The following is a 24,608-nucleotide window of genomic DNA, read 5'->3' on the forward strand; positions in this document are numbered from 1 at the left end:
GCAACCGAGGAGAAGTGGTAACGCCCTCTTCTCACAGAACTTCACCAGTTGAGCGACGCGACTAGCCCCGGAGGAAACCCGGATGCGTCTCCCGGGAAGTATCGCGATGCCACGACTATCTCTCGAAAATTACCTCCGGTACACCCAGGGCTCCTAAGCCGGCATTCTTCCAATGTTCTCTTTGCAACTTGCCCTTGCAATTACCACAGATGCAGTTTTCGCTTGGTGGAGGTTTATCTGGGCTATCTTAGTGCTAGCCATTGACTCCGTTATTATTTGGAGTTCTTCCCCACTGTCGGAGCATCACCCTCCTCCTCTGACATGGCGCTTTCCTGCGCGTCGCTGTCCACCCTAAACCCTAGAAGATCTAGGTCTAGGTCGTCCAGCTTCTGCTCATCGCTGGGCAGCAGGTCTACTTCCCTGACTGATCCAGTCCTTTCCGCCTCTATGGCTTCCGAAATTTCTTCGAGGACCTCGGTATCTTCTGCGAGGTGTCTTTCCTCGGCTTTTCCCTGTACAGGTATGTAGCCAAATCCATAGTTTATATGGCAACTCGACGATTGATTGCCTCCTCATCTACCCCGATCGTGGGGAATCTACCCTTGTCCTCCTCCTTGCTTCTTAAGATTCTCCATAATCAGGTATGGAGATCCTTATTTTGAGCGATTAGGCGGTCCATCAGATTTTCCGTCTCTATTGTTGAGGCTTTCAGGAGAAACACTGTCACTATGTGTGCTCCTGGTATATCATCCCTAGCATATGTTGACAGTTCTGCTTCTTTCCAGCCTGGCAATTTAGGTTCTGATTCACCCTGCAGTGTTTTCCATCGCGCACTCCGCCAGTATGTGACCTGATGGAAGGCGTATCCCGGTGAACACAAATTTCGCAGTCCATTCCCTGCACATCTGCCTGACGACAAGGCTTTCGATAGCTTCCTGCTTCTCACGCGTGAGTATTTGGTCGAGAAACATGCCCTTGACTGCACCAGCATAGCTAATCGTGGGTTTCCTGATTCCTGCCTTTACCCCTGACCTGTCCGGGCTTTCTCCCCTCTTGGGTTCAAGTTTGGGATTTTTTGGGAGGATTTCCCTCATGTGGGCTAATCTCCGCTGCTCTCCGCTTTTTTGGCTCCTATAAAGATGGTGAATGGTGTCCTGAGTCTTCTTACGGTTTCAGGCCCTCGTTTAGATAACAACGTAACACCTGCGCCATTGAGACCTGTCTCCTTTCTGACGTCTGGCATATTGATTTCTGATGTGCCTTTGCTTGTCCCTGTTTTTTGGACAGTGGTCTTTGTTGGTTGTTATCCTCGCAGTATACCAATGCTGACGTTGGATCCATTGCTTGACATCACAACTTTTTCATTCTTGGGTGTAATCCCCTGGTTCTCAGTATTTCGAAGATGTGCCTCCGCCTGGTTAACCAGTTTGTGTGCGGTACGGGGTCCCCCTTGTTTTGTTGTGGTTTTCTTTATTTTTGTAATGTTACTCATTTGATTCCCAAGAGTATGCGGATTAGGAGATCCGCCGCGCCATAGCCCCCTGTAGCACGGTAAGGTCAAACTTACTCATTGACCAGGTATCAGTGAGGCTCCGTTTGAATACAGTTAGTTACCCCCGACTATAAACTATCCAATGGGCACGGTTTGCATGACACCCTGGAAAGGGGAGGTGTTTTTCAACTCCCAAGTCTAAATTCGTAGCGTTTTGTAGGGTCACCTCGTACAAATTGTGAATATCACCACTCACTAACGGTCTTGGTATGCCAGAGGCTTGGCAATGGGGAGTCACATACCACCCTAGAGGAGAGACAGCTCATTCTCAGAGAGAGATAGGAGTTATTGCTGTAAGTGCATCAATGACAAGATTTCGTGGTTCTCTTTATGCAGTCTAACTGTATTAACGGTCATTTTTGAACGAATACCTACGCGACTTAGAAGAACAAGTAATTAGACAGTTTTGAAAAATCCATTTCTCGATTTTCTCATCTTGTCGATAAGAAATGTGACAATGTAATTATGAGCAATAATTAAGTGAGAATAGTGTAATTGATTTTAGTTCTGGTTCAGGTATTTTTTTGAGAATAAAGAATAAATAAAGTGTTAAATACTAATAATCCGATGTACAATTAGATCGACGGTACAATTCAGAACCTCAGCAAAGTTCAAATTCATCAGATGTTGTCGTTCAACAAAGTCCATCCGGGTCCTCGTTCAATATTCGACAAAGACGCAGGAACCTAGGTGGTTATACTTCGTACAACAGGCAGCAAAAAGATCTCTTTATACACTTTTATGAAGACGGAATGAATATAAAGAAAGCAGCAACTGCCGCCAATATTAAATACGAGACAGCCAGAAGCATCTTACGGCAATACAAAAAAAACCAATGTGCTTTGGTGGAACAGAAACGGGGTGGTTGTCGCCAGAAGAAACTGACAGATGAATTGTTAACCCAACTTGAAACGTGCGTAGAAAGTAGCCCGTCAATTTCCATCAACGAAATTAGGCACCAACTTTCCTTAAAAGGATTCAGAGTTAGTATGTCGACGGTCAACAACGGATTGGCAAAACTTGGCATCACCTTAAAGCTTGCACACTTCGAGTTAGATAGGGTCAACGATCCCCATACTATCGAACTTAGGAAAGACTATGCCGTCGAGTTGTCGAGAAGATGTCAGCAAACGCGACAGAAAACGATTTTTATTGACGAGTGTGGCTTTAACTTACATCTTCGGCGTCATCACACTCAAGCTCGGGTAGTACTGCCGACAGTACGGGGCCGTAATGTGACGCTCATTGCCGCGATGACGAGTGACGAAATTATCCATCACAAAATATTAACCAATGAAACCTGCAACGGTGAAAGATTTTACTGCTTCATCAGGGAATTGGTGGACAAGCTTGATCCCTCTTGGCAGGAGGCATTGGTTATAATGGATAAAGCAAAAATCCACCAGGAGCGAGAAGTTGCGGAAATTATACATACTGCCGGCTTACTGATCCTATTTTTGCCCCCATACTCCCCAATGCTGAACCCAATTGAAAAGGTTTTTTCCAAAATAAAGGGATACGCACGCAAAGGCTTGGCAGATGTTTCACGAGAACATACACTTCAGGACCTGATTCAGTTGGGAATTGGAAATGTATCATCGGAAGATTGTTCCAATTTTTATAAGGACATGATGATGCAACTACCAAGTGCGGCGGCTGGAAAGGAGTTTCATTAACATTTTTAAAAATGAGATGAAATACATTTTTGAACTTGAAAAGCATTGTTGTTATTATTTACGAGAATGTCAGTCTTGTAGACGTTTCAATGGGTACCAACTAACCGTTGAAGGGTAAGGTTGTATTGAAGACGAAACCTTATTAAAATCGGTTCACAATCTATCTGTCCGTCTGCCTGTCTATAACGCGTACTTTTCTCAGAAATAATTACACCTATTGACACGGAGTTCGATAGAAAGGTTTGAACATGCAGTGAAATCAAACGATTATTAATAAAGGCACTCTTTTACCTCAAATTACCTCACTACGAGATAAAATGTTATTATCACGTCGTATACACTACGAACTATGTATGCATAAATTTAACTATCGTACATCGAACTAGTCTTACATAAAAAACGCAAACCGCCATCATCAACCTACCAGTGGAGGCAGGACTCAAAGTGTTAGTAGCAGTAAGAATAAGAATAGGCTCTTTTATGTGTCGGCTTAGGAAACAGGTGGCACTGAAGCGATGCTTTAGATACTTTGGTTTCAGTCACATTGCGAAGGCATGCACAGTCCAAATGACAGGTTGAAGCAGTGCAGAAGATGCGGAACGGAAGGCCATATCAACAAGGACTGTGGAGCTGATCTAAATTGCTTACTGTGCAAAGAGAAGGACGGTGTTGACCATTAATATATTGCAGGCAGCAACCGACAGTTGAGACAGGAGAGACTTCAACGCAAATTGTAGATGAGTTTCATCATCATCATCAACGGTGCAACAACCGGTATCCGGTCTAGGCCTGCCTTAATAAGGAACTCCAGACATCCCGGTTTTGCGCCGATGGCAACCAATTCGATATCCCTAAAAGCTGTCTGACGTCCTGACCTACGCCATCGCTCCATCTTAGGCAGGGTCTGCCTCGTCTTCTTTTTCTACCATAGATTTTGCCCTTATAGACTTTCCGGATGGAATCATCCTCATCCATACGGATTAAGAGACCCGCCCACCGTAACCTATTGAGCCGGATTTTATCCACAACCGGACGGTCATGGTATCGCTCATAGATTTCACCATTGTGTAGTCTACGGAATCGTCCATCCTCATGTAGGGGGCCAAAAATTCTTCGGAGGATCTTCTCTTGAACGCGGCCAAGAGTTCGCAATTTTTCTTGCAAAGAACCCAAGTTTCCGAGGAATACATGAGGACTGGCAAGATCATAGTCTTGTACAGTAAGAGCTTTGACCCTATGGTGAGACGTTTCGAGCGGAACAGTCTTTGTAAGCTGAAATAGGCTCTGTTGGCTGACAACAACCGTGCGCGAATTTCATCATCGCAGCTGTTATCGGTTGTGATTTTCGACCCTAGATAGGAGAAATTGTCAACGGTCTCAAAATTGTATTCTCCTATCTTTATTCTTCCCGTTTGACCAGTGCGGTTTGATGTTGTTGGTTGATTAGATGAGTTTGATACAAGTTAACCTCAACCACTGCCAGGCGGCATAGGATTTACTCGCAAGCCATCCATGAAAAAAACATCAATAACGCCATAATTAGTGAGGCATATTGACCAAACGAGCCAAGAACCACTACCACTACCATTGCGGAAAATAACCGAAGGTGCAAGGACTTGCAGCTGCTATGCTCCACCAAGCGCTACATTTGCCAAGTACGCGCAGATGCTGAGTGCTCTTGTTATAGATGCAAGAGGACGTTGGCCGCTAATCATGGTAGGTGATTTTAATGCGTGCGCTTTTGAATGAGGCAGTTGGACAACACATATGAGAGGACGTGTTCTGTTCAAAGCAATTGGTTAGTTAGATGTGGTACTCGCAAATGTTGGGAACTCATACACTTCCAGGCTAAGGGACCTGGGGTCTATAGTGGACCGAACATACATGAGCGCCGCTTTAGTCAGAAGAGTCGTTTGGTGGTTTGCCCCGAATGCTTTTGAGGGGGACACGTTTTTCATGGCTGCCAAGCCCACATATCCCTTGATAATAAGGCAAGAGAAAGAGCCGCCCAAATCAACTGACGGGTGACGGAAACACGGGCAGCTACTATGCCGAAAAGTCAATTGCTCTTCAGTAGACGACCCGACTACTGGTGGAACTGCAAGCCTCCGAACAAGAAGGCTTCATCAGGCCAGAGAGAAGCCGAAAGGGGACACACGGGCAACTGCGTGGCCGGCTAAAGGAAGTCATCCGGAGGAGTAAAAAAAACTGCTTCAAATAGCTCCGTGACCAAGCCGATATAAACGATGGGGCCTAGAGGGTGATAATGAAAGAATTTATTATCATTCCGTTTCCTCACCACGAAAACAGCGGAAGGCGAAAAGCTGTACAGCTCTACGAAAGCGTAACACCTCCAGTAATTGCGGGAAATATGTAGCAGAATCGACAACAACAAGGCCCCAGATATGGATGACATCCCTAAAAGAGCTTTGAAATTAGCAATGACGACTAAGCCCGATATTTTTGTTAACACCTTCCCTGTTCAGTGGAAAAAGCAAAAGTTGGTGTTGTTTCTCAAAACCAATAAGCCACCTGGAGACGAAGGACCATGTCGTCCGATCTGCTTGTTGGATACAATAGGGAAGATGATGGAGAGAGTCATTTAAACAGACTCTAAGCCATCGTCGAAAGTAGCAATGGGTTGTCGAAGCGCCAGTATGGTTTTCGATCGTGAATCTGGGATGTGCCATGCTTGCTAGTTCGAAACGCGATCGGAAGCTTTCCTTTCTTAACAAGTGAATCACTTAATTTGGGATCTCGCTCACGGATGATTTTTTGCCTACATCATTATTAACAGCACAACCGCCGGTATCTGCTCTAAGCCTGCGTTAGCAGGGAACTTTAGACATCCTCGTTTCGCGCCAAGTTGGACCAATTCGATATCCCTAAGAGCTGTCTGGCGTGCTAGCCTACGCCTGCACTCCATCTGAGACTTATTTTTCTACCTTAGTTATTGACTTTCTAGGCTGAATCATGCTCATCCATACGGATTAACCGACACGTCCACCGCAATCTGTTGTGCCGGATTTTATCCATAACCAGACAAAATCATGGTATCGCCGTTATATATGCTAAGAGCTCGAAATTTTGCTTGCTAAGTAATCAATTCTTTGAGGAAAATCTGAGGACTGGCAAGATCATTGCCTTGTACAATAAGAGCTTTGATCCTATGGTGAGACGTTTCGAACGAAACAGTTTTTGTAAACTGAAATAGGCCGTGTTCGCTGCCAACAACAGTGAGCGTATTTCGTCGTTGTAGTTGTTGTGATTTTCGACCCTAGATAGGAGAAATTATCAGCGGTTTCTAAGTTATACTCTCATATCCTTATTGTTCCCTGGTTGTTTGGTTTTTAGTGCTGCCATTGCCACCATGTATTTCGTTTTGCCTTCATTAATGAGCAGCCCAAGATCGCGTCTAGTTCTGGCCTTAAAGTCGATGAAAAGGTCGTGCAACTAATGGCCATATTCCAACAGTTTTTCCATAGGCCGCAGTATAAAGAAAATCTGATCTATTGCTGATTTACCTGGAGTGAAGCTTTTTTGGTATGGACCGATGATGTTCTGGACATATGGTGCTAACCGACCTATTTTATAGATGGTACTTAGCAACGTGACAACCCCCTTTTTATGTATGGAGCAGATAATGTCTCGGTCGGTTTCCTATTGCTTGTCATTTTTTTCCTTGATATTTATTGTAAAATACGAGAGGATGTTTGCCCCGTAAGGTCTCTAGTAATTATTTTCATATATGATTCATTCACATGATATCATTATCTATATTATTTTCTAACGTCCCCGACAATTACTCTATTTTCTCTAATAGGAACAGCGCCAGTCAAGTGTTATATATGTAATCAATTTTATTTCTCAAACGGTAGTTTACGACATCATGTGGCGACTGTCCATTCAGGGATTAAGCGTGAGCCATTTTTGTGTTCCATTTGCGGCAAGGAATTGTACTCGAAACGGGGTTTGAAAGCTCACCAACAAAGTCACACCGGAGAGAAAAACTACGATTGTCATCTTTGTGGTAAGTTTCAGTGTCTTATATAAATAAAGAACCTCAGTAACTGTCTATCGTTCCAAAAGAAAAGAAATTCAATGCTTCAGTCGCCCTGCAGGCTCACTTACGTATTCATTCGGGTGAAAAACGATATCAATGTCAAACATGTGGAATAAAGTTTACAACATGCAGTGGCCTACGGAGTCATGAGCGGATTCACACAGGCGAAAAACCATTCGAATGTAATATTTGTGGGAAGCGGTTCATTCGGGGTTCAGAATTGCGGACACATATGACCCTTCATACCGGCAAACCTTTTAAATGTCCTCAATGTGATAAGAAATTCAGCCGTCGATGGCATTTAACCCAGCATTTACGGGATCACGATGGAAGACCTTATGCTTGCACCAAGTGTCCCAAAATATTCAGCAACAAAAGTAATTTTGATTTTCACTTGGATGCTCACGCCAAAAAGAAGCACAAATGCGATATTTGCTCGAAGGAGTACACCACGCGTTCTATATTAAAATTTCACATGTACGAACATACCGACAACAAACCGCACCAGTGTGTTGATTGCGGGGAGAAATTCATACGGAGGGATAGGTAAGTTACTGTGCGATATGCTGTATGCATGCATATGATATCAAAATGGGTTTCTTTTCACAGGTACAAACGGCATTTGGAAAAGATGCATAGCAAAATATTAGTTAAAGGTGAAGTGAAAGATGTGGTGGAACTCGATAACTGCTCTGAAGCAGTGATAAGTAATAACGAGAGGTAGTCGTTGAAGATCAGAATATTATTGGCGATAATAATAAAGATGTGTAAGTAACTTTTGATCTTTTTCTCCGTGGGTTGCAAATGCTCAAAACCTTACTGTGCTAATATTCATTTTCTATTTCAAACTGTAACTTCGGCCGAAAATGCACAGGCTGGATCACAAAAATGAAATGAAGATTAATAAAGGACAGTATAAATCATCTTCACTCAAAAGTAGCGAATATTACGCTGTTCACTTCCCACCTCCACTTAGACGTAGCCAATAAAAAAAGGAATATATCTATCTAATAATAGTTAAGATCAATAGAGATCAACAAAACCTTTGAAAGAGAAACTGCTAGAAGGGCGGTTCTTGTGAAAGAGTTGAGAATCCTCACCCAAAACATAACTTCATTGTATATAAATCGTTGCCGAGGCCTTCGTGAAACAAGAGTTTACTAAATGTAACATGTGGCTTCCAAGGAGAAACATAATGAAATAGTTGTTGTTGTTGTAGGTTTTAGTTGTCCCACAGCGTCCCGGCAGGCTTACAGAGAAAGCTAAGTACTCTGGTCCCGCACACGATGATCGTACGTGGGGACGAGCATTGGCCAACCCTTCGGCCTATGTGTGCCACCGGTAACTCGGTTGTTGGGCAATGGACACTGTGTGCCAGACTCGTTGTAGGCTAGATAACCCACGTATGTCAATACGTTTTGTGCTAACACTTGCAAGCACAATTGCGTCGGCACCTGTCCAAACACGCCCGCCAGAACATGAGCCACATGATGATGTGAAGGCTTAGTTGAACATAAACATCATCGCCACAATCGTGACTATTCTGTTGTCCAGGTATTTGGGTATCAAGAGCGTGGAGGCAGCATCATAATCAAGCACTGCTACCACAATGGTTCTAAACAGAACTATTAAAAGGAAAGGTTTCCAATTTAACTCTAAAATTTTTTTCATTTTGAGGAAGCAAACACGTGTTTCGGACACAACATGTGTCTTTCTTCAGTGCTTATTTTGTAATGATTTGTTTTACTTAACTCTAAGCCTTATATACCCTCCAATTAGACCAGTTAACATGATAACTAATATTTAACTAATTAATTTGTCTGAAATTGTAATCCCCCTTAATTTCTTACTCTAATTACCTGGAATAAATTAGATGAACAATTACCCATATCGGTGTTCAACAACCTGGCGTTACTTTGTTTAAATATTTCTAGACTTTCTGCAGCGTCTAGTTTATAGACTTTATGTATTTTGTGTATAATGTCCACGTTGTCCCATGAAATGTTATGGCCGCTGTCTGCTGTATGTTTTGCGACTGCGGACTTAACATGCCGTAGTGGGGTTTTTGTCGCTAGTTCATCTTCTTTAGTATGTTCCTCGAATCGTGTTTTTGCCAATCGCTTACTCTGCACTATATATATACTGGTGCATTCCGGGCAAGTGATTTTATAGGTCCCGCTCTCTTCCTCCTTGGATTTTGGGACCTTTACGCTCCTAAGTCGCGTTTTACGTTGTGCATGTTTACTTGTTGGATCAGTCTCTATTTTAAATCCTTTAAGCACATTACTAATCCTAGGCCACAACGAGGTGTATGTAATGCTCGATTTCACTGTTATCTTATCATTGATGCCTGGCAACGACGTCAATTGTTTCCTGTTATTCTCCCTTATTCTAGCGTCTATAATGTCGTTGCTATAATCGCTCTTTTTCGCGGTGTCTTTTATATAAACCAGTTCTTTGATATATCTCGATCTGGTTAGGAAGATGTTTAGCATTCTATGTACCATGCTGTGGAAGACCGCGAATTTATGCTGGTATGAATAGAAAGAGCTGCTAGGAATGACTCGTTGGGTGGTTGTGGGCTTCCTGAATATATCGAACTCGAGGTCTTCCCATGCGTAATGCGTAATATTCTTGACAAGGTCAACACATTCCCTTAGTGTTTTCTCCACTCTTTTGATTGGCTCTGGTAGAGGATTTGTTCTTAGTTTGAAGAAATTGTCGTTATTTAGTTTCTGGAGTGCCAAGTCTTCGTATGTCGTTCGGTCTAATATTACCAGTTTGTTACCCTTATCTGCTTTCAGGTAAAAAACTGGTTTCTGGTTCAGTTTTTGAATGATCCGCTCTTCCTTGTTGTGGTAAATATTTGTCCATTTGCTGTATTGGTGAATACTATTTTTAACGAGAAACCTTGGCTTCTCTCGATCATCCTTTTCCAGAAACCTAATAGCTCCCTCGACGTCTATCAATCAATTCCGGTGTCGCGTAGTTCAATCCTTTATTCAGTACCATCAATTCGTCATCCGTAAAAGTTTCCGACGATTTGTTAACTACAAAGTCTGCTATGTATTCTGGTGACTTATTTTCTGTCCTGTCAATCAAAGTTTACTACTCTCAAAGCCTGTTTCACCTTTATGATTGTATTATTGGTGTGATCTTTCAGGAATAGGGATTTCGTAATTGTCCCCAGGGAACTGATGTACCAAAATTTTACATGGTTTGTCTTTATTTCTCCTAAAATCAATAATCTCGGTTCACTGGAAATTTCAGGGTGTTAAATTTATTCAGAAAATGTCAACCTGTTTTTGTAGTAGCCTATCCACCTATCTTGTCCCCATAGCAAGGATGATAAAGTCATCTGCGTATTGGTAGATGTCACTTGAGTCATTAATTTGAGAGTGAAGGGAGGTAGTGCACAGATTGAAAGGTATCGGGCTTAAAAGAATTCCTTGGGTAGTCCACTGTTTACCGAGCATAACCACTCATCCAGCTTCAGCTCCCTGTATTCCAGGAAGCGCGGGGTCCAAGAGTATAGGTTAGATGGCACGGTCTTTCTCTCCTTCGCCGTGCATGTAAAAGGACACACAGACCACATATTTTCACCAAATCTCGTAACAATTGGTTTAGCCGTTTCTGAGTAAATCGGGTGTGACAAACAGATTTTAACCGATTTTGTGTTTACACAAAACATTGAAAACATCAATTAAACAAAATAAAATCTACACATATGTAAGGCCACAAGACAATGATGAAGACATGTTTAAGCTTAAAACAATGAATCAAAGTGATTTCCTTAATTTATGGGGTGTTCTAAAAACCCATAAACATATTCTAAGTTTGTAAGCTTTGCGCGTTTGCTTTTTTTTGTTGCCTACCAATCTGCCTCGAGACGTCACGTCTCTATTAGAGAATTTTGCCCCGGGTGGGTTTAGATTCGTTGACTCCCGAATCAAGGTACGTGATAAAATCTCTGTATCCTAACAGGGAGATAATATTTAAGAACCAAGAACCCTGCCCTCATCTAGCCGAACTGCTAGAGTTCGGGTTAGCCTGTTAGGGGAGTTTGGTTGGTTGACAGCTTTGCTGGCCATGTTGGTGCCAAGGTGATGCAACGCTGGAATTTCACCGTAACAAAGTTGGCGCCCAGAGTGGGACCACAGTTGTTCCGTACGTAACAAAACTTATTTTCGCAATTAGGTTGATGGCAAAGGCCCTGTTGTAGTTGACACGGTATGGAGCTATGGCAATACTACCACAACCACCAATAGTGGTCGGAAAATTTCTTGGTGGTAAATCATCAGCTGTTTTCAGAATCATCAACTGCGCAACAACCATTATCCGGTCTAGGCCTGCCTTAATAAGGAACTCGAGATATCCCGGTTTTGCGTCGAGCTCCACCAATCCGATATCCCTAAAAGCTGTCTGGCGTCCTGACTTACGCCATCACTCCATCTTAGGCAGGGTCTGCCTCGTCTTCTTTTTCTACCATAGATATTGTCCCTCGCAACACTGTCTAAAAACTCACTTTCCCGAAGGAAGCATAAGCTTGCTACAGGAAGGAAACCCAAGAAAAAAGGGACCTAATCAGGCGTATCCCTAAGAGAATCGCACCGATTAGACCGAACGAAAACAAAAACCGGTCGGAGGATTAAGTAACAACACTTACTCATTGACAGAAATACCGTAATTTTACTGGACCTTTAACTGACGTCACCTCGAGCAAGACTTGGGTTCGACACTCTAGGACGTCATTGTACACTTCAAGGAAAAGCACCTGGCAGAGAAGCAAGTTCTCATCGTGTGGTATTTAGAAGAGAAGTACACAAAAGGCTGATATAAGGCCTGTATCACTAAAGTAATCGTCAGCGTTCGAGACAAATCTACTTTGTATTTTGTACTTATTTTATTCAGAATTCATCCATCATAATAGTTTCCGACATAAATTTCTTATAAATATTCATAAACTGCGCCACAAACGCCTCCAAATGGAAAATATGTTTTGATCCATTCTGCATTCTATGCTCATACAAACACGCGAACTCCAAAGTCTTGGCCTTTAAGCTCATATCGCAATTCTTCACCAGATCCTGCACGAGTCCTTTAAAAATAATATCAGGTGGAATTCCCTGAGACAGCAACTCGTACAATCGTTCTCGGACTTTTTCTAAACGCGACGGCGATTGTTCCAGGATGATTTGGTTGGCAGTTTCTTTGAGGTACATTTGCCAATCGAGATCTGCTATTTCCTGTTTCGCTGTGAACGGATACTGCTGAACTTTGCATGCTTCAAGCATAAGGATCGCCCTCCTCAGGTTTCGCTCCGATTTCTCAGCGATTCGACGTGCCAATTCCTCTGGTACAGTGAGGCTTTCGCGCCGACAGACATTGTTGAGAATGGTCACGATTTCATCGACTTTTGGAGCAGAGACCCGGATTCCGAGACAACGACTGCGAATAGCTGGTATGACTCGTGAGGTTGAGTTCACAGAGAGGATGATTCGGCATGTGGCAACGTATTTTTCCATGGTTCGGCGTAGAGCGTGCTGCGCGTCCTTGGTCAATTCGTCCACTTCTGACAGGATAATCACTTTGAAGTCGTGCTGGCCACTTGGGTCGATTTGATGTGTCTGAGCGACTTGTTTGATGAGATCGATGACAACAACGCGATCGTAGATGCCTGCATCTGAAGGATTGACTTCCAGATGGTAATTGCTACTCACTGTCATGATTTCAATCTTCCGATTGGATGGCGTCGTGAAAGTCATTGTTTCGTTCCGCAAACGCTCTACACCAGTACCGTACAGTTCACGGAGTAAGCACATAATTCGAGTCTTCTTTCCCGCTCCTGACGGGCCATAGAACATCAAATGTGGAAAGTCGCCTTGCTGGGAAAGGTTCTTGAGCTGTTCGGCTTGGTTCTTAAAAATTTTTGTGAGAAATATGCACATTTGGAAGAAAATGCGAACTTACCTTGTGATAATCTAGTTTGGACAGTTCCCTGGGCCTATATTTATCTACCCAAAGCGCCATCCTGTTCCTCACTTTGTATCAAATTCTAAAGACTAACAGCGGCGGTATGTCGCCAAAACGTCTGACAGCGGATACAAAAACAATTTCCCGCCATCCACTTCTTCTTCTTTGCCACTATCTACTCTCAAGATTTCAGATCTACTCAAAAGATTGCCTGACATATGAAGTGACAGGCGCTACACCTTCTGCCCTACGAACAACTTTTTAGTGACCTCGCGTGTACACAGCACATGTCTGGCATTTCGAGTTGTCTGTTTTCATTTGTTGACAAATTCGTCCCTATCCTTGAGGTTCTATATTTTATCTACAAGAATTTAACATTATTTCGTGTAGTTTCGAGTGATTTTTAATAGGAAATGGCTGAAGTAGTTGAACTCCGCCGGGAGCGGCTTTTGCCTGAATATGAACAAATGAAAAAATGTGATTTGTTCACAGACGAAGAAATTCGGTGAGTTCTGGTTTGTGGAGTTTTTAAGGGAATATTAACTGAATGAAACGTTGACATTCCAGGGCTGTGATCAAAACTCGGGAAGCTTTTGAGTACAAAATTAGCCGGCAAAGTAAGACTATCAAGGACTTCATAGAATACATCACATACGAGAGGAACCTGAAGTCGAAGGCCTCGGAACGATGGAAAGCGATGAACACGGGGTCTGTCTGCCCCGTCGAGACTTCGATTTCACATCACATTCGGAATCTATACAAGCAAGCACTCGGCCGGTTTCCTGAGGAGTTACGATTGTGGACAAATTACTTGAAGTTTTGCAAACATGCAAACTTTTTGTCAGAATGTTCGTCGGCGTTTGAGAAGATGCTACAAGTAAGTGACTACAGATTCTGGATAAATTCCCAAACATTAGTTTCGCTGGGTTTCTTTTCGTTTCGCGTTGAAACCAGGTTCAATCAGTTTTCTCAATTTACGAATGCATCATTAATCATGTTCTGGAGCGGTGCTAGACTGCATTGGCTTCCGAAAAAGACAAAGTAGGAAGGTTTCTCTTGGCCATAAAGTGTCTAAGCTAATGAATAATAATATGATGACTTGAAACTAGAGAGAGGTGATATCCCCGTGATATCCACGAGCGCGACCTAACCATTAATATGTCACGAAGAATTGCCGCATTACCTAACATCAACTTATTACAAAAATGATCTAATATAGCATCAGCTGTTAGCCTTTCTCCTTTTTTTCTGCTTACGGGATCCAGAGATATCCCAACGTGGTGCCTGCTTGTAAAAAGAGATATTCTCTCACGGAGCCGTCTGCATTCGAACAAAGATAGCCCTCAGAAACCTCCTTTAGCCAATTCGCAAGTCTCAGTTGGCCACCTATAATGAATATAGAGAAGTCAAAAGAGAATATATTTTTCTTTATTTAAAAATTGCGTCTGAACGCGCGGCGGTCCAATCGAGAAGAGCGGAAGCCTGCACGTCAGCTTCGTGCCAAGCTGTGCATCGGCGGAGGCGAATTCAGCACGGTAATGTAGTCATGGATCATGCCTCCGATGTGCCGCCACATCACTCGACTCCCAGCTGACACCGCGCGGATTCAGCGGGGGAGCTCGGGTCGTAATTCCGTCAATGGGGCTACCGGGTGGATCAGCAGCCAGAGTCGCTTAACGAAATGTAAGGACTGTGACCACGACGGATGGTCGCGACCCATTAAGGCAGCCTTTAGTGTCCGGTGAGACCGTTGCAGCATCCCATTGTACTGCGGATAGTAGCCAGTAGTCTTGTGACGTTTGAAACCAAACAGCTTGCCTAAATCCGAGAAGAGAGTGGACTCAAACTGCATTCCCTTGTCTATGATGATTACGACTGACACACCAAAGCGCAGGGACCACTCTCGGTGCATGATTCTGCCGTAATGTCAGTCAAAGGTATTGTTTCAGGCCACCGCGTAAACTTGTCGATGATTATGAGGCAATGCTTGTCTCTCTACGAATCTCGCAAAGGGCAAATGATGTCGAGATGGATGTTGTGGAAGCGCTTGGTCGACCGAGGGAATACGCCTACTTCCTTTCTTACGTGCTTGTTGATTTTACACTTCTGCACGGGATGCACTGTCTGTCCCAATAGTTTACGTCCTGGTTCATGGACGGCCAGAAGTATTTTCCAGTGACTAACTGGTTCGCCATCCTGATACCTGGGTGCGCTAAATCGTGTACTGCGTGAAATACTTCCTTGCGAAAATCAGCCGGAAAGAATGGCCTAGGTTCTTTGCCTCTTAGATTAAGTAGGAGTTTGAGTCGAAGATCAGAAACTCCTTTAACTTGTATTTCGAGTTTGCCTTCAGGTTCTGCGCCACGGCGATTGACGTATAATCGACCGTGGCGGGGACTGTGACCTCCGAGATTCGCGACAAAGCGTCTGTAACGACGTTGTCTTTTCTAGACACGTGTTAGATGTCGGAAGTACTCTGGCTGATGAAGCTCAGTTGCTGAAGTTGACGAGGGGACGCTTCTTCGGGAAAGGTATGCGGCGAGTAGCTCACAATCGTAGGCGCTGTAGTTACGCTGAGCTGGGTTGTTTCGAAAAGAAGCTCGATTGTTGCCAGGTTTGATTCACCTGTTGGTGGAAAGCGGCGCCTACCGCAGTGTCTGAGGCATCGATGGACACAGCTAGGGGTGTATGAGGCCGACGAAATGCCAGTAGTGACGCATCAACTATCTGTTGTTTGGCCGTTTCAAACTCCCGGCTTGAGTAGACCACGCAACTTCGCGGGAGTCTTTGGTGTTGGGCCGAGACAAGTAAGCGTTGAGGATCGCCTGGTGATGAGCGACCTTGGGCAAGAAACGACGATAGAAGTTTAACATGCTCAAGATCCTTCGCCGCGGTAGGCAGGGGAAAGTTTTTGATCGCTTCAACCTTGTCTGGGCCAGGTTGGATTCCGTTAGGAGTAATTATGTGGCCGATAAAGTGCACCTGTTTTTGTAGGAATCTGCACTTTCCAAAGCTTAGAACGAGCCCGGATTCAAGGAGACGTTGAAAAATGCACTCGAGGTGGTCCAAATGTTCAGATTCGGAAGAAGAAGCGACCAAAACGTCACCCATGTATACGAAAGAGAAGTTTATGTTTCGAAAGACAGCGTGGTTGAATCTCTGAAATGTCTGCGCAGCGCTGCACAATCTAAAAGTCTTCCTGGTGAATTCGGAGAGTCCGAAAGGTGTGCAGATAGCCGCTTTCGGTATGTCTTCGAGAGCAACAGAGATTTGATAATACGCCTTGGCTAAACTGGAGGTTGTGGAAATGCGGCAGTTTGCCAGTGAATGGGTGAAATCATGGATGAGTGGAATGGGAATTCGTCGAGAATAGTCCTAGCATTCAGACGCCTGTAATCTTCGCAAGGCCTCCGTTCGCCGTTTGGTTTAGGAACCAAATGAAGTGGAGATGACCAACAGTTATTGGAAGGTCGGCAAATACACTGTTCCATGAGATCGTCAAACTCTTTCCTTGCAATAGTTAGGTTCTGTGGTGATAGAGGACGCACCTTTGAGAAGATCGGGAGCCGGTAGTGTTGATGTGGTGCTGCACATCGTGCTTAACCGGATGATTGAAGCTACTTTCAATAGTGATGTTGCAATATTTGCTGAGGAGTGCGCGAATGCAATGGTCAACAACGTCCTCGAAAACAATGGAAATAGTGTCGTTTCCCCAGTTATAAATTCTTCCTGACGACTTTAAAAAGTTTGCAGGGTCTATTAATGCTAGTTGTTTGTTGTGTTGAAATTGCATCCGGGGGTACATTTAGTCGCTTGAGCTCCCGGCGTACCAATAAATCCTCGGGGTTGATGAGGGTCCCGGCGTGCGACTACCCGAACGTGCTTTTCAGGAAGTAGATCGCAACCGAGATCTACCTTCCGAACACAGTACCTACAGTACATTGTCTTTGTTTCTTCAATTTCCCGATTTGTGTCTCGAGAAACTTCCGGGAGCACGGGTTGTGAGACTTGCCAGTGCAAAATGCGCCTCCAATTCGAGGAACCACGCCGCCGGATTGTGCCGCCAAAAGGGAGGCACCCTGACCGCAACCGCTGCTACAGGGGGAATGGCGCATCCGGCAGGCTTGTTCTCCTTTGACATGTGACTATAATACATGCTGTAGTGACCCATCTCCAGAAAACCGGTCGCTATCCAGCGCATATCTTGTGACTCAGGCCTAGTCCTTCCCCGTCAATCTCGCGCGCATTTGTTTTTTTGTGATCTTATCTCCCTCCTTATTAGGCAGCTTGTCAATTTAGCTCCTTTGGTAACGAAATTTTCAATGGTATCTACCCGCCTCGAATCTTCACGTCTCTATTAAGGTAGTTTACCCCGGGTTGGTTTAGTTTTTTTGGATTGAGCCTAGGTACGTGAGTAAAATCTTTATATCCTGACAGGAAGATTATATTTGCGAACCAACCTCCGGCCCTCATCTCGCCGAATTGCTAGCATTCGCGTTGACTCCACCACGTGCCGTCCGGTTTCGCATATTATCCCGCGCAGTCGGTGTTCACGACTAACAAGTCGGTTAAGGGAGTTCGGTTGGCTGACAGCCTTGGTGACCGTGCTGGTGCCAAGGTGATGCAACGCCGGAGTCCCTTCGTAACAAATGTCTCGTGAGTTAAGATATATAATAATGAAATGAAATGAAATGCGTTGTCTTATTGAGAGCTTTTCTTTGCCTATGCGGTTGCTACTTCGATGGTTATTTTTAAATTCTAATCATCTCATACGAAGTCCGTGCAAAGTCAGAGAGGTGGCACTATTGGCGCGTATCGAGGTCATCCTTAGCTAGTCCCATATCTTGGAAGAACACACACGCAGTCTTTGCCAGATCGATGTATTTCTTTGGGTTTAGCATTCGTTTGAATCGAGAAGTCAAGTAATTTCCAAAAATTGAACGAAAAAGAATTTCGTATGGTGATAAAAGATTACTTTATGAAGGACAAAACGCCTCAAAAGACTAAAGAAAAGCTAGATAAACTTCATGGTGACTCTGTACTTTCAATTAGCACAATTTACAAGTGGTTTCAAAACTTTCGGAGTGGCCGTATGGGCACAAGTGACGCTAAACGTTCTGCACCCTCCCTGTTGAGGTTACTAGTCAAGAAATCATTGATAAAACCCATGATATGGTGATGGATGACAGGAGAGTGATGGTGCGTGAGATTATGAATTGCATACACATTTGAACCTAAAAAAGAAAGCCGCAAGACGGAACAATCCGTAGAACTTTAAGCGCCGTTTCGCCATTGTGGATGAAACTTAGATCCATCAGTATACTCCTAAGACCAATGAATAATCTAGACAATGGGTTATCAAAGGAGAGTCTACGGGGAAAAAACGAAGATAGTTCTTACGGCCGGAAAGATTATGGCGACTGTCTTTTGGGATTTGCAAGAAATAATCCACATCGATTAACTGGTAAAAAGGTACAATTATTACAGTTGCATATTATTCATCGTTATTGGACCGTTTGAAAACCAAGCTGCAAAAAAAAAACGCCCACAATTGGCCCATAAAAAGTCCTTTTCCATCACAACAACGCTTCAGCAGTTGTGGCCGCAAAATTGTTGGAAATAGGATTCCATCTCGTTTTATATACCACCCCTATTCTCCAGACTTGGCTCCCTCGGACTATTATTTGAAGAAATGGCGGCTGGGAAAAAGATTTTATTCAAATGAAACGGATGGCTATTTTTTAGACTTGCACGAATCCTATTATTCAGAAGGTGTCAATAAACTAGAGCGGCGTTGGACGAAGAGTATAAGCCTAAAAGGAGGGAGACTATTTCGAAAAATAAAAAAAGGTTTACCCCAAACAGTTAAGTAGTTTTTATTTTTACACGGACTTTTCAAACAACCCTCGTATAAGAAACTTAGTGTAACCTACCTTCGTTGGGCCCATCATTCGAACTTCCACAATATCTGTCTTCATCCTTCGTTCCCTTTTATCAGTTTCCTGCTATCCTACTGGCTTCAAGGTCAACTTTTATAATTGCTTTGTCCGTTACACTCTAGAGTAAATTACCGTCGTCGCATCATAATTGTGCTGCCCGCAAATCAGTGAAAGAAGTTCACTCACTTTCTGCACTTTGAAAACAATATTTCCCAGAAGAATTATCCTAACCCTTTAGTTTTTCTGTTCTATCATCTTGACAACAAGGAAGATCTGCAAACGATCTATTTGTCCTTTCTAAACTTCCGGTTTCGGGCTTTTGGGGTACCATTTGCTGGGTGGAACCCTCCTCTACTTAGAACACTGTTGGGATAAACCTCCCACGGCATTATGTAGTGCATTTTTTTTATTTAGTGATAGTATCGTAGTTCTCACAAAAACTAGCATTGAATTGTAAATAAAAAGAGTAAATATCTAATATTCTCAGTATCACGGGGATAAACCGGACATTTGGCTCAAAGCTGCTATGTGGGAGTATCATGAGATGAATAATTTTGATCGCACCAAAGACTTATTCCTCCGAGGATTACAAAGGCATCCTAAGAATCCTGACATGTACACAAAATTTTTCAACGTAATGTTGAATGAAGCTTCCAAAATGAGCGCAGATTTAGTCCTCGAAGGAAATACACAATCAGAACAGGTAATTGCCACAATAAAGGTTTCTCCTAACTTAAAGTTCATTTGACGAGAATATGCGTTTCTAGTCGATCGGCTTACAACGGGCTGAAGTGGTTTATCAAAGTGCCAAAAAGAAAATCCATAGTTGTGAGTTCTTCGTATCTTTAGTCGACATTGCGACAAAATTCGATTTTACGAAGAAATTACAAAAGGAAATTTTGAAGTACATGATGGATACCTTCTGTCGAGACGAGCTACTATGGCATACTTTAGCGCAAAGGGAACTCAGAGGACATAACATGGTCAGTTTGGATGAAGAATCGAATCCTCTGAAAAAAGAAGGTGAAAGTATGGAAGTGGAGGTAGGACCTGTAAAAAGAACTTTAAGGCGGAAAATTGAATTGGCAGTGGAGGTGTATTCAGCAGCAGTAAGGGAGGTAAGTGGATACAATGAAATGGCTTTCCTATTTTAGAAAGGAATCTAAAATGAAATATGAGGTGACAGAGGGTTTATTTGAATTACAGCTGAAAACGGAAAAGATGTGGTCTTATTACATAACTGCGATGATTGAGCTGAATGAAGACACGTCCACACAGAAAGAATTTAAGCGAACATGCTTGGTCAACGCATTCAAGGGGGCTTATGATGCGGATTGTTTGTCCGAGTTCCATTACCTCCATTTTTTGGAAATATTACTACAATCCCCAAACAATGACGAGTTCATTCTGCAGGTTGGCTAGTGTAGATACAATCCGAGCAGCATTTAACATTTTCATCCATTATTTAGGTGCTGAAAAAGGCTGTAACGAAATATCCGACTTGCTTAAAATTGTGGGAACTGTGGATGCGATTCTACATTACCAAAGACGACGAAACGAAAATTCGGGAAATTTTCTTCAAAGCCACTAAGAAGTTGGAAGCCGACGCACATCCGCTTTGGCGGCTAATGATCCTCTACTATCAAACTTGTCCCGATAAAAGCGATAGAGTGGATGAAATTTATCAGAGTGCCGCCCGCCAAACATCATCAGTTTTCGACAGTTACAAATCGGACTATCTTGAATGGGTTGCCTTGTCCCGATCTATGGTAGCTGCACGGAAAGTATACAACGAAATGGCGAAACTGCCACCACCGTCCTTAGCGCTGCATGAAAAAATGGCATGGCTGGAATCTGTGCAGGTAATGCGTACATAATATTTTATTGGCTTTATTAGTGTTTGATTTTAATTTATATTTCCCATTCGTTGACAGATCAAACCTGAAATTCAGTGTTGGCGACAATGTCATGAATACGCAACACATTATTTTGGCAAAATTCAAACGGACGTTTGGATAAATTATATAAAATTTGAGCGAGACTATGGTGATCCGAAAAATATGAATGGAATATTCGAGCGTGCCAAACAATCGTTGTCTGAAGAGTTGGTGGATAATTTTATTTCAGAACACAACTTGTTAACGACGGGTGTAATTTAAAGTGATAATTAGAAAGTAAGCTAATTTTTAAGTCACTAGAATAAGGAATGTTTTAAACATTTAACATGTTTAAATAAAAATGTGCTATAAGACTTGTGTTTTTTAATGTGCATTTGACTATCAGAAGGAATTATTGCATGAGTTGACCAGTTCCGCGTCTAATCTTCTCTTGTTTTCACGTTGCTGCCAAGTTCAACCTTGTATACGCGAATGAGATAGCATTTTTTATATTCATTTGTATTTTCCAATGATTAAGGACAAATGATATGACTAGGCATTCTGCAAGCTCGGATGAAGTCGTCGACGTGATGTTAAATCAAGGCTTGCTATCGAATGTTATACGGGATTCTCATAAGAGACATATTCCTTTATAATGGTTAAACGAAGACGGGTAAGTTTTTCCACAATCAGATTCCTTGCCCCTTTGCCGCTGAAGTTGCACCTCCGGTGTATTGTCGTCTTGCTGTCCATCATTTTTCGAATATGGACGAGGTAGGTAAGTGGCATTGCTGTATCGATGTTGCTCAGAACGATTTTCTTGTGGGTGTTTTCTCATCTTATCCAAGCAGGAAACGGATGCATCCGAAAGTTTGATTTTGGATGCATCTACTTACTTTTACTTCCTAGGAGAGCAAACATGGATCTATTGCGGAGGATGTTGGATCACTCGCAAGATATCGCGTTGTGTGTGACAATGTCATATTGCTAATCGCCGCGATAAGTTGCTCTCTATGCGCAAAAAAAAAATCCACATCCAGGGTGAAATGATCATGTAATGAGTGGGAAGATGAATCTGTTCATGTAGGTAACGCCTCCTCATAACAGGAAGCTGAAAAGGATCTATGAGAACAATCATATGAATCAATCGGTCAGCAAACTCCCCAAAGGCAAAAGATTTCCCCTGCCAAGAAAACAGATCAGACAAAACTAGCAACTTAAATTGTTCGCGATGAGCAAATAATTTTAAATGGTGACTTAGGCAAAGATAGCTCTCAGGAAAAGAAGTTAAGAGCGTCATCTTCAAACCAAAGATGGAAATCCATTTCGTCGTTTCCTAAATGGACCACAAGGACCTCGTCGACCTAGGAAAAAATGTCACCTCTATTAGGAGAACTCATGCTATGAACACATTGGTGAAATTACAGAGAAGGAAGAGGTTCACGAAGGTTTAGAAAGAGAATCTCGGCTATTCAGGTTGTAGGAAACGGTGGCAAAAATTCCAAATGAGAAGATTATACAGAGAAAGAGCAACTTCAGCGACAAAGGTGCACGGAATCTGATTGTGCGTCTTTCGGATAAAGCCAAGGTAGGAAAGTGGCCCGAGACTAATGTATTGGTGTGTCGATGTCGCCTAGATGTTTTCTTTGTACGTGCTTCCTCATCTTATCTCAGCAGGAAACGGATGCATCAGAAATATGTCAAAACCAGCAAGATGGTGATTTGGATATAATACGTACCTTTCGAGTGCTAACATAGAAATTGCTCGCTAAATTGAAAGCTCAGAAAGTAGGCCTTACAAGCGAGAAGTGGAATGTAATTGGTTCCAAACGCAATTAGGATGGTCCAGGGGAATAATTATGAGGAAAGAACGTGGCGAAAGATATGCGGTCCACTATTATCCCTTTATTTCACTGAAATCTCTATTCCAAGCCCACGATACAACTCCGACTCCAGAGGAATCAACCCCTCTCGTTAGGCTTGCTGACGCCCAAATTTTATCTCATACCAGTCCTAAATCAACTGCCTAGCGCACAAAGGCACTCCCCTTCCATTGCTCTTCAGTTCCAAAGTTACTTAGTATCAAGACATTGTGATTCGACCCCATTGAAGCAGTTTTTCTTGGAATTGTTACGGAGGAGGATGGAACAGACTTCTAAAATTAAATTGAATACATACACCCATGAATTCGAATCATTATTATGAGAGCAGCAAAAATATTTCATGCATGGGTAAAATTTAGAAATATTAAATATATGGTTGCCTTGCACCCCTTGATGGGATATAGCGCGTCAACCACATCTACGCGCCACTACTCGCGGTTACCTGACATGCGCTTCATCTGCACTCCTACTGTTCTGTGTGTTCTCAAGTGCCCTTGAGTCAACCCACTCATCGGCCATCTTGAGAGAGTGGATTCCACTGCATGGCATAACCCGCAATGCAATTGTCGGCCCTCCTTAATGTGTGACCTATCCATTGTCCCTTCCGCCTTCCTATTACATCGCATACGAGAGCCAATTGTGTGCGCCGACCAAGTTGTTCGTTTGACACGGTGTCAGGGCAGCATGCCGATGATACGACGCAGACAAATATAGAGGAAAGCTTGGAGCCTTTGAGTAACAGTGGAATTCATCTTCCATGTGCTACTCCCATATAGCAACACAGAGAAAACCCACTCTCAACTTTATCTTAGTGTTGAGATAGCTGCATTTTCAGATTTTAGACAGGGCAGCGAAAGCGGATCTAGCGCTGTTAATGCGTCGGGAAACATCTAGTTCGGCGTCCCTGTCAGCAGAAACCAGAAACCAACAAGGAAAAAGAATTAAAATAATTTAAAGTGGAATATTTTTCTCTGCAGACATTTTGTTGCGAATTTGCTTAGTTGCTTGTGTACTTGGAATCGAAGCAAAAAAAGTACTAAAGTTAATCATTCTACGCATTGTCGCATTCCTTTCTGGGGTCACCAACATTTTCAAATTGTCGTTTATTTTTGTAAGCCTGTCGCAACAACATTATTCTAAATTTAAGTCTGCAGTTCTTGCAGGTCACCCCCACTAAAATCATCAATATCCATTTAGATTTCCTAGAAACGCGGACCGACGTATTCTCCTGCTGGAATGTGAAGGCTTCCCTTTTATTCTCTTCTAAATATGACACTAAGGTAAATTTTGTCCTTGTTTTGAACTCTTTGAAGTTAATTTCTGTTCTTACTATGCATCTTTCTAAGAATTCTGAATATACTATATATAAAGCTTCCATCTGCAAAATTTCACTTGCTCGCGATAGCTTTCTTTCCTTAAATCATAAAAATAATTACTGAAATAATCTGGTCCGACCAGAACATCATCCCGGTGCGTCACAACTTCTGAATGCAGGATGCGATCCCTCGGTTGATACTCTTTCAATGTGGATATTCCTTTTTGTTTTTTTTTTGTGTGATGGGAGGCTCTCCACTTCAAACTTGCTGGATCTCTTATTTCAACTTTTAATTCCGAGATATGTTGAGAACAACTTAGCCTTCTCTAT

At 42.9% G+C, this 24,608-nt stretch overlaps 4 protein-coding genes across 4 annotated transcripts in view; 3 read left to right on the forward strand and 1 right to left on the reverse strand.

Moving 5' to 3' along the window:
- The window catches only part of LOC119658088 (zinc finger protein 420-like), a 32,000-nt gene extending 18,304 nt beyond the window's left edge, over positions 1–13,696 (forward strand). The window contains exons 13-16 of the mRNA XM_038065351.1: positions 7,052–7,258; positions 7,318–7,837; positions 7,901–8,058; positions 13,675–13,696. Coding sequence (XP_037921279.1) covers positions 7,052–7,258; positions 7,318–7,837; positions 7,901–8,015 — 842 coding nt within the window. The 3' untranslated portion in view covers positions 8,016–8,058; positions 13,675–13,696. The remainder of the gene's footprint in view (positions 1–7,051; positions 7,259–7,317; positions 7,838–7,900; positions 8,059–13,674) is intronic.
- LOC119656819 lies at positions 1,738–3,264 on the forward strand. Its single transcript, XM_038063452.1, has 2 exons — positions 1,738–2,068; positions 2,132–3,264. The coding sequence occupies exon 2, from the start codon at positions 2,305–2,307 to the stop codon at positions 3,226–3,228; it is 924 nt and encodes a 307-aa protein (XP_037919380.1). The 5' UTR covers positions 1,738–2,068; positions 2,132–2,304; the 3' UTR covers positions 3,229–3,264.
- LOC119656818 (replication factor C subunit 3) lies at positions 12,173–13,448 on the reverse strand. Its single transcript, XM_038063451.1, has 2 exons — positions 13,262–13,448; positions 12,173–13,209 (listed from the first exon to the last, which is right to left on the reverse strand). The coding sequence occupies exons 1-2, from the start codon at positions 13,319–13,321 to the stop codon at positions 12,199–12,201; spliced, it is 1,071 nt and encodes a 356-aa protein (XP_037919379.1). The 5' UTR covers positions 13,322–13,448; the 3' UTR covers positions 12,173–12,198.
- Positions 13,533–21,454, forward strand: LOC119656817 (U3 small nucleolar RNA-associated protein 6 homolog). Its single transcript, XM_038063450.1, has 7 exons — positions 13,533–13,769; positions 13,832–14,141; positions 19,691–19,906; positions 19,971–20,321; positions 20,410–20,616; positions 20,673–21,065; positions 21,138–21,454. The coding sequence occupies exons 1-7, from the start codon at positions 13,678–13,680 to the stop codon at positions 21,360–21,362; spliced, it is 1,794 nt and encodes a 597-aa protein (XP_037919378.1). The 5' UTR covers positions 13,533–13,677; the 3' UTR covers positions 21,363–21,454.
- The last annotated feature ends 3,154 nt before the right edge of the window (positions 21,455–24,608 follow it).

This window comes from Hermetia illucens, chromosome 5, assembly GCF_905115235.1.
Source record: "Hermetia illucens chromosome 5, iHerIll2.2.curated.20191125, whole genome shotgun sequence".
In the NCBI taxonomy this organism is placed as follows: Eukaryota; Metazoa; Arthropoda; class Insecta; order Diptera; family Stratiomyidae; genus Hermetia; species Hermetia illucens.

What these genes read in the sequence shown, in the direction of transcription:
- LOC119656817 (XM_038063450.1), top strand. Translation starts at nt 13,678, where the DNA reads ATGGCTGAAGTAGTTGAACTCCGCCGGGAGCGGCTTTTGCCTGAATAT. An exon ending in GAAATACACAATCAGAACAG is followed by an intron (nt 19,907 to 19,970) that starts GTAATTGCCACA and finishes ATGCGTTTCTAG; the next exon opens with TCGATCGGCTTACAACGGGC. An exon ending in ATTCAGCAGCAGTAAGGGAG is followed by an intron (nt 20,322 to 20,409) that starts GTAAGTGGATAC and finishes TTTGAATTACAG; the next exon opens with CTGAAAACGGAAAAGATGTG.
- LOC119656819 (XM_038063452.1), top strand. Translation starts at nt 2,305, where the DNA reads ATGAATATAAAGAAAGCAGCAACTGCCGCCAATATTAAATACGAGACA.
- LOC119656818 (XM_038063451.1), bottom strand. Translation starts at nt 13,321, where the DNA reads ATGGCGCTTTGGGTAGATAAATATAGGCCCAGGGAACTGTCCAAACTA. An exon ending in CCAAACTAGATTATCACAAG is followed by an intron (nt 13,210 to 13,261) that starts GTAAGTTCGCAT and finishes AAAATTTTTAAG; the next exon opens with AACCAAGCCGAACAGCTCAA.